The 9,944-nt window shown below is 34.4% G+C and overlaps 1 protein-coding gene across 2 annotated transcripts in view; it reads right to left on the bottom strand.

The window, feature by feature from the left end:
• Positions 1 to 1,323: 1,323 nt before the first annotated feature.
• LOC129754460 (hyccin) overlaps positions 1,324 to 9,944 on the bottom strand; it is a 122,323-nt gene continuing 113,702 nt past the window's right edge. For both annotated transcript variants that reach the window (XM_055750556.1, XM_055750555.1), the window contains one exon: positions 1,324 to 5,040. In XM_055750556.1, coding sequence (XP_055606531.1) covers positions 4,331 to 5,040 — 710 coding nt within the window. In that variant the 3' untranslated portion in view covers positions 1,324 to 4,330. The remainder of the gene's footprint in view (positions 5,041 to 9,944) is intronic.

The raw sequence follows: 9,944 nt of genomic DNA, 5'->3' as shown, positions 1-9,944 counted from the left end.
TCTCATCTCTCATTTCTCAACTCTCATCTCTCATCTCTCATCTTTCATATCTCTTCTCTCTTCTCTCATCTCTTATTTCTCATTTCTCATCTCTCCTCTCCTCATCTTTCATCCCTCATCTCTCATCTCTCATCTCTCATTTCTCAACTCTCATCTCTCATCTTTCACACTCTCATCTCTCACCTCTTATCTCTCATCTCTCATCTTACATCTCTCATCTCTCAACTCTCATTTCTTATCTCTCATCTCCATCACTCATCTCTCATCTCTCATCTCTTATATCTCATTTCTCATCTCTCATCTCTCATCTCTCATCTCTCCTTCTCTCATCTCTCATCTCTCATCCTCATCTCTCATCTCTCATCTCTCATCTCTCATCTCTCATCTCTCATCTCTCATCTCTCATCTCTCATCTCTCATCTCTCATCTCTCATCTCTCATCTCTCATCTCTCATCTCTCATCTCTCATCTCTCATCTCTCATCTCTCATCTCTCATCTCTCATCTCTCATCTCTCATCTCTCATCTCTCATCTCTCATCTCTCATCTCTCATCTCTCATCTCATCTCTCATCTTTCATATCTCATCTCTCATCTTTCATATCTCTTCTCTCTTCTCTCATCTCTAATTTCTCATTTCTCATCTCTCCTCTCTCATCTTTCATCTCTCATCTCTCATCTCTCATCTCTCATCTGTTATCTCTCATCTCTCATCTCTCATCTCTCATCTCTCATCTCTCATCTCTAATCTCTCATCTCTCATCTCTCATCTCTCATCTCTCATCTCTCATCTCTCATCTCTCATCTCTCATCTCTCATCTCTCATCTCTCATCTCTCATCTCTCATCTCTCATCTCTCATCTCTCATCTCTCATCTGTCATCTCTCATCTCTCATTTCTCAACTCCTCATCTCTCATCTTACACCTCTCATCTCTCACCTCTTATCTCTCATCTCTCATCTCTCATCTCTTGTCTCTCATCCCTCATCTCTCATCATCTCATCTCTCATCTCTCATCTTTCATATCTCTTCTCTCTTCTCTCTTCTCTCATCTCTCATCTCCCATTTCTTATCTCTCATCTTTCATCTCTCTTCTCTCTCTCTCTCTCCTCTTCTCTTCTCTCTCTCTCTTCTCTCTTCTCTCTTCTCTCTTCTCTCTTCTCTCTTCTCTCTTCTCTCTTCTCTTCTCTCTTCTCTCTTCTCTCTTCTCTCTTCTCTCTTCTCTCTTCTCTCTTCTCTCTTCTCTCCTTCTCTCTTCTCTCTTCTCTCTTCTTCTCTCTCTCTCTCTTCTTCTCTCTTCTCTCTTCTCTCTTCTCTCTTCTCTTCTCTCTCTCTCTTCTCTCTTCTCTTATCTCTCATCTCTCATTTAGATTTGCTCTTTTCTCTGTTCTCTTTTCTCCATTCTCTATCTTTCATCTCTCATCTCTCATCTCTCATCTCTCATCTCTTATCTCTCATCTCTCATCTCTCATCTCTCATCTCTCATCTCTCATCTCTCATCTCTCATCTCTCATCTCTCATCTCTCATCTCTCATCTCTCATCTCTCATCTCTCATCTCTCATCTCTCATCTCTCATCTCTCATCTCTCATCTCTCATCTCTCATCTCTTATCTCTCATCTCTCATCTCTCATGTCTCATCTCTCATCTCTCATCTCTCATCTCTTATCTGTCATCTCTTAACAGCTCATCTCTCATCGTTTATCTCTAATTCCTCTTTTTTCACTCTCTTTTTTCTCTTTGCTTTTTTCTCTTTTCTTATTTCTCTTTTCTCATTCCAAATTTCTCATTTCTTATTCCTCATTTCTCAATTCGCTTATATCTCATTTCTCATTTGTCATTTCTCATATCTAATTACACATTTCTTATTCCTCATCCCTCATTTCTCATTCCTCATTTCTCGTTTCTCGTTTCTTATTTCTCATTTCTCATTTCTCACATCCCTTTTCTTTTGTCTCTTTCCTCATATCTCATTTCTCATATCTCTTTTCTCATATCTCATATCTCATATCTCATATCCTATTCCTCATATCTCTTATGTCATATCTCATATCTTATTTCTCATTTGTCATTTCTCATTTCTCATTTCTATTTCTCATTTTTTATTTCTCGATTCTCATTTCTCGATTCTCATTTCTCTCCAGTCTCATTCCTCTTTTTACGTTTATCTTTCTTCTGTCATATTTCTCAGTTTCTGTTGGCAACTTTGAAAAAAAAATCAATAATTTAAAAATTGAATTTTGTAATTTTTGTGTCAACATTTTTTATTATGAAAACTAATTTAACAAATACGACGTAATTTGTCATTCAAAAAGAAACACACAAAAATCAATCGGATACTACAATAGACTGTGTCGATTTGGGATAATTTTTTGCGGAATTTTATGTGCCAATTTATAAAAAACACAAATTATAAGCTGCTGAACAGGGGGCATCATGCCTTCTGACAAAAAAAAAACTTACAACACTGCTGGTGCCTGGCAAGCAGAGTATATTCATTACAGGGTACCGTACGTTGAGCGTGAAATTGGTCCAAGCCAAGCCTGGTGACGTTGTTGTTATGAGATTTTCCATACATTACATAGGAAACAAACTTAAATCTTTGTTTTCGTAATTTTCATTAAAAAAAATTCAGTAATTAGTGAAAAGGAACTAAAGTTGATTATAAAACAATTAAATTCAGTATGAAATATGTTCAATAAACAGCTAAGAATCACTCCCAAAACATGAATAAGAAAATAGTTACGCGAAAAGATTATTTACAAATTTAATATTTTACTAACTCGAAACTTGCGTATAAAATGATTCATTAAGACTGTTTGAAGTGTTCTCTTGCGATATTTTCAATTTTTTAGCTTACAATATGTTTGGAAATAGTTTTCAGTAATTACAATTTCTTCGAGATTTTAGATATTTCCACGCTAAATTCGCATTTTATACAGAACCGCTAACCAACCCGTATTTTTATAACCAACTCATATATCTGGAAGTCGAATTAATGAATTTGAAGACAGTGGCATATAAACTAATTTTTATGGAAAAAAAAACTGAAAAATTCAGTACGAAGCTCGCTATTTTTCATAACAACTACGTCATCTTTCTGGAAATCTGTCCACTAATATGGCAGATGAGGTTAGCTGTTATATCGAAGAACTGTGCCTGGCAGGGTATTTTGTAACTACCCCAAATCGTTTCAGATCACGCTTCAATAACTAATTCCAAAATTTAACACCAAGGAGCGACTCAAATGCGTTGATGATTACTTAGACAATTTTCTGAAGTGGGATGCAGCGGATGTGAAAGATTTTCGAAATTTTTAAGACGGATGCAAACAGCTTGAATATCAAGAAGGTCCAGAAAGAAGGTCGGCAGAAGTTTTGCTCACATTGTTTTCTGCACTGTATTGTTCTCTCTTGTTCTCTGAAGCACTGTATTTGTCACACATACACACAGGCCAATCCTTAACACTTTTCTCTCTGTCTCTCAATTAGAAAAAAAAGTGGTTTATCTCATCTGAAAATAAAATATAAATAAAAGTACGGTTCCAAGTACTGCTGTATTTACAAAGTCGTAAATAGCTTTTAATGGCTGACCCGACAAACAAAGTTGGTCTGTACTAGGGATAGCAGGAAAACGTAAACATTTCTCTTTTTACCTAGAAACCCGTCGATTTGCTGTTATGACAGATGCTCTGGTAGAACCTTCCAGACATTTTCTGATTAATTGTTAAATGTTACCTTATTTCGACTGACTTCATGGAAGTGAAACACCTTCAACTCAGTTGTTATCAGAAAAAATTATAAAAAAAAATCAATTACAAAGATTAACAGAACACAGAATAAGCTAGCAAACATCTAAACAGAAACTTACAACAGAAGGTTCCTGGAAAGGGAAAATCATACAATTCTTTCTAGCAAATCGACATACAAAAAGGACAAAATTCGGATGGATTTAGATACAGAGAAAGGAAGAAAACAAACTCAAATCTTTTTTTGTCTCCAAGGCCGTGAAACGTTACCGTTACCAAGTTTGCCTCGGTCTCGGCGCTCATCTCTATTATCGATACCGTTTGTTCATAAGTGACACAGTTTTAACAGTGGGTGGTTATAATATAACAACTAGAAATACAACAGGGTAGAAGCGTCCCGTTTGTTCCTAAATATCTTTTAAGCATAGGTCCTCGTTTCCAAAAATAAGATTAATACCACAATTATACTCGAACTAGCGTACTTACACCAAATTACTCAACCAAAAATATAACGACGAAAACAGAACATATAGAAAAAAAATCTAACTATATAAAACTGATTTGTTTTTTTTTTGTTTGTGTGTTTTAGACTTGACTAACTTGTATACTGCCATGCGTTCGATTTTCCAACAGCGACTTATCCGGGTTGTTGATGCTGTTATTGTTGTTGTTGTTGTTGAGCGTCATTTCGTTGCCGGAATCGAACGACTCCACAACTTCCAGCACCGGATGCTGCAACGTATTGCTGCCCCCATTCCTTTCGATACCGTCCAAACTGCCGAGTCCCTTGTCATCTCCACCCCCGCCAAGCATAACACCCCCATTGGACAGCGGAATCACCGGCTTGACACCAATCATATCGGCCGCCGACGGAACCACATCTATGCTGCTACTTTTGCGCTTCACCATCAACAGCGGACTGGTCTTCTCGGCTTCGATCAGTTCTGCACTTCCCGTTTGCATCTGCAGCGACTGTTTGCCGACCAGCTTTTCCTTGATACCGGTCGCGACTCCGGAAGCACCACCCGTTCCCGTAACCGTGGCCGATTTCTTGGTGCCCGATTGCTTTCCACTTCCGTCGTCCTTCTCCTTTTCCTTCTCTTTCTCCTTCTCCTTGTCCTTGTCTTTCAACTTCATCAGCCCTCCGAGCACCTTGTGAGTTTTGGAATCTTTCGCCTTCGAGCCGGGACCGGTTCCGGATTTCGCAACCGACTCGCCGGTGCCGGTCTCGTTCTCCTCGTTAATACTGCTCAGCTGGCCGTTCTCCTCCTTCGGCCCTTGGATGGGGATGTCGTCTGTTGGGGATGAAAACGAACGGAAAATACAATTAGATTAGTTATGTTATTCGAATATTTGGTGATTAAAATTGTATTAATATGGTTGCTCCAGAGAGTTGAACTTTCAAAAATTAAGTTTTTTTTCAATCTGAAGTTTTTGTTAGACTTCATCTCTAAAATCTGAATTCAGTCCTGATCTAAGTTGAGCTCAATTTACCCTTATAAAGTATAATCTTTAGTTGTGGCTCCAGAGATATCAGTATTTTTTCTCAATAATGTCACTAAATTTGATAACAGCTTCAAATAAAGAATGTCAACAACTAGAAAGAATCTTTGTGTAGGAAGTTTTAATGAAAGAAGAAATGTAAATTAAAGTAATTTCTATTCATTTTAGCACGGAAATCGATTTAAATATACACAAACTCGAAACTTCCGCGGAAACGTTGTCATAGAACTTTCTTAATTTTTCTTTCTCTTTTTCAAAACCTCGAAGCGCATTTCAGTTGGTTGTCCTTGTTTACCAAGGTTCGATGCGCAAAATTTCGGTTGTTACAATTCCTGCGAAAGAAATTCGCTCCAAGCTTTTAGCTTAACATAATTTAAACCTTGTTTATTTTTTGGTCGTGCACCCGTCCTTCGATCGTTCTTCGTTCCGAGAGTTTGTCTAGCTGTCGTCTGGTGCTCGTTGCGTTTAGTTACGTGTATAAATCTACAAAGGAACTCTTCCCGTTGATGTCGTCTTAAATTTGGGAGGCACGTACCTGAGCCTGTGACTCAAGAAAACGGAAAACGCAGAATTTCCATCCGTACTTTGATTTGGTTTGTTTTCCTTCTTTGCCGGGGTTTCCAACAAGGTGGCGCCCGTTCCCCATCAATAAATAATCACTTCCGATGAATAAGAATTCAACACCTCAGGCTGGGGGTTTGGCACTTGAGCAAACAGTGATGACTGTGACATTTTGCAAACAGCCAACGTTGCCGATCGCCACCGAGTGACTGACAGATGATAGTAAAGTAAAAATGTTTTGTTTATTTCTTTCCGGTTCCGGTCGGTCGGACGCTCGCTACTGGAATTGGTCATTCAAAAAGGATTACCAGGCTAGTCTACGTTATAACAGAGAATTGCGGTGCGGTCGCAATTTTCCAGTCGATTCTATTCGTGACATCCAGAAAATGAGGATGCTAACACTTCAAATATTTGCTACTACTGACCGTGGTTAGGTCTTTCATTGTCTTCCATTCCAGGAGTTAAAAGTTTAATCAATGGTTAGTTTTATTGTGTGGGTATTCATCAGGCAAAACTTTGCTTTTTCAATTTTAAAAGAAATCTTGCGTGTACCTATATACTTTAAATCAGGATACCATAGTAAATAATAAATCGGAAAAATGCATCCTAGCAAAATTCTTCAAAATTTTGATTAAAGCATTTTATATTTAAAACCAAATCAATTTATCAATAAAATTTTTTTTCATAAAAAAAAACCTGAATGAATTTTCAACGAAATTTGACTTTTCATTCAAATAACACAACTGAACAGGTTTAAAGTCGTTATTTTGAAAATTATAAAAATTATGGCCCATCCAAGTTGAAAAATAATTTTAGAAATTCTTAATTTATGTCAATACGATTTTGAAAATTTCTACTAAACCTTTTTTATTAAGTGCAGGAAGGTGTTTATGATTGATTGAGATTAAAAAAATTTGCAAGAATTTGCAAATTTAAAAAAAATCAGCGACTTACTAAAAACTGTTTTTCTTTCAAAAAAAAACCTTCTATATATTTTTTTAACACAGCATTTAAAAATATCCAAGCGTTTCCGAGATATTTGAATTCAGATGCAGGCTATGCATTAAAGGGTTAAGGGATTTTCAATCCCGAAAAGGACGGATGATATTCATGTAAAAAAATGTTAGCACTATCATAAAATACTCAAAATTTTCCAGGAATTCTATTTTTTGTAATTCTTCCCTTCCCATTTCACAGGCAGATAAACAATGCGGACCTAATTCTAAAAAGGAAACCAGAATAAAGAAAATAATTTAATCGATAGTAAATAAGACAGGAACGTAATTTATACACCAGAAATATTTGATGCAACTTATTTTGAATGCTTGGATGAATGAATGCTTGACGGCACACGAAAAAGATGATTTTCCATACAGTTTACTTACAGTTTACATCAAAGAAATTCACCACCTTGAGGCTCAATAGACATCTAAATAATTTAGCTAGGGAAAATAATACTTCAACTAGAAATAATGATTTTGACAGTAAGATGAAACGTTCTAGTTTTCGATGTAACTAAAAAGTATGTAAGTTAAATACTACAAATGTCAAAATTCCACCGAATAGTTTAAAATATAAATAATCTTTTGGCAGTATAAACTGAAAATTGATCACTTTTACAATTAGACCAAAAAAAATCTTCTTTTGTAGCAAACAAAATTCTAATAAAAAAAAAGTCGTTATCAGTATCGAATCCATTTGATGCTTCAAAAATTATCTTCAACCATGTTTAAAGTAAATGAAATCAATTATTGTAATGAAAATGTCCGAATTTTCTTACAATTTTACTGTCCTGATTTTCACTTCAGTTTGCATTAATAAATATGACCATTGTTTGTTCTACCAAATGTGTTTGATTGTTTCTTTTCTTTATGTATGTGTCTCAGAATTTTTTCGAATATTTTTAAACATCCCACTGCCTTCAGCTCATTTGTGATGCTAGTTTGAAACATCCTTCACGTATTTTTCATCTATCTGGAGAACATCGCGAAATTTCAATGAGACCTTTTCTAAAAATATTAGATTTGGATGGAGGTTTATTTTGTTAACAAAAAAAAAATAATTTGAATAAATACTTGACATCAACCCGTAACTGGAAATTCAAAAGTTATCTATGTTGATAAAAAACAGAGTATAATTTTCAAAATTAAAAAAAATACTGCTACTTTTACGAATTATTCACGAGATTAAAATTAATGAAAATATGTAGTTAGGTAAATGAATTGTTTACTTATAATAAGCTCGAAAGAACAATCTTAAACTTTTATTTGGAAAACTTATATTTTCTTGATCAAATTTCAATCAGATATTAAAATAAACATGGTGCATTGAAAGGCTTTTACAAAAAAGGAGCAAGTTTTTAAGTTACTTCTAAAACTTTTTATCACACGTTAAACTGTGAGACACTTTTTATACGATTTGATGTAAAATTCCAGATGATCAAAATATTGAAGTTTCGACAGCCGCTACGATTTCAAATGTCTTCAAGAAGCAAACAAACATGAACACTTTAGTAATAGTTCATATTTAAATTTTGACATTTGGTCAGGTTTCTGGATGAAACACTCCTATGTGCACCGGCATGATGTTCTCGGATGTAAAATGAGCTTACTTTCAGGAGTTAAAAAATGGGTCACGAATGTATAAGCGAGAAAACGCTGTGTGTGAAGCATAGGATTCAATTTTGATCTTTTTTACTGAATGAGTTTTTCAGATTTCTAATTCAGTGTTTAGTTCAGAATAAGCATTCGAAATTACCATCTGAATGTTAAAAAAATAATTCCGATTCAGAATTGAGATTGATTGGCGGAATAAATAAATAAACAAAAGTTCAGATTCGGATTTAGGATTCAAATAAAAAATCAGATTCCAGAAATTCCAGAATTCAGATTCATATTCAGATTTAGATGAATGTATGTAGATTAATACTAAATGAGAATTTTCATTTTCTTTTTAAATTATTTTTGGTATTATTTTTTTTTTTCAGAGTTCTGCTTCAGGAATCAAATCGGAATCCATATCTATATTGTTCCTGCGTTTGCATTCAAAATTTAGATTAGAGTAAAGATCTGGAATTAAGATTCAGCATGAAATTTAAAATTTATATTAGACATGAGATTGAGATTCGAACCAATTCGGTATTCATATTAAAATACAAAAATTAAATTTAAATTCTCAATTCGCATTAATCTAATTCAGAATTCACAATCAAAGAATTTAAACTCGGAATTCAGATTCAGAATTAAAATACTGTGAAACAGCTACTTTTGGAATGCCAAAAAAATATTCAACAATAAGACAGATTATATTACCGGAAGCAGGACTAGAAGTGATACTGCAAAACGAAACAGAAAGTGAAGAAAAGCTGATAAGGTTCATAAAAATATGTGAATTGTACAGTGAAATTTGATGAAAAATTGTAGAAATGTTGTTTTCCAAATCCGAGGGTGAAAACTTTAGGTTAACCCCTCTATAAATAAACGATACAAAAAAAAAGAGGCAGAGGCGAACCAGCCTGCGACTAAAAACCTCTTAAATAAAGACTAAAAAAAAAAGAATTAAAATACTGAATTCAGACTTATGATCAAATAAGGAATCCTAATTCAAATATAAACATTCAGTTTTTTCCGGTATTTTAATCCCGAAGAATGATTCATCCCTAGTTTATGTTCAGAATTCACTTTAAACGAATTCAAATACAGAATACAAACTCAGATTTTGAACAACCTTTCATTTGTTCGGAAGTTCAGGTTTAAACTGAAGATTCAGATTTTTTTCAGATCTTTTTTCATGAAATGACTTCTCCAGCTGAACTACTATTTGGACTGAGAATTTGAAACTAATAAATCGATTTTATAAAATTTCTCAGTTGTTAGAAGCTTTCAAACTCAGAGTTCAGTTCATATTTTTTATAAATTTTTGTAAAACCAATTAGGGATTCACATTCAGAATTCAAATCGGAATCCAGATTCGAATTTTGCATTCATACTCAAAATTCAGAATAGAATAAAAGTTCCGAATAAAGATTCTGATATCGAATAAAAAACTTCGATTAAATATGAGATTTAGATTCAGCATAGCTAAACTATTTAGATTTTAAATTTCTTTAGATTTTAATTTAGATTCGAAATGCAGA

The sequence above is a fragment of the Uranotaenia lowii genome, chromosome 3 (genome assembly GCF_029784155.1).
Source record: "Uranotaenia lowii strain MFRU-FL chromosome 3, ASM2978415v1, whole genome shotgun sequence".
Lineage (NCBI taxonomy): Eukaryota > Metazoa > Arthropoda > Insecta > Diptera > Culicidae > Uranotaenia > Uranotaenia lowii.
This window is presented reverse-complemented; position numbering and strand designations above follow the sequence as displayed.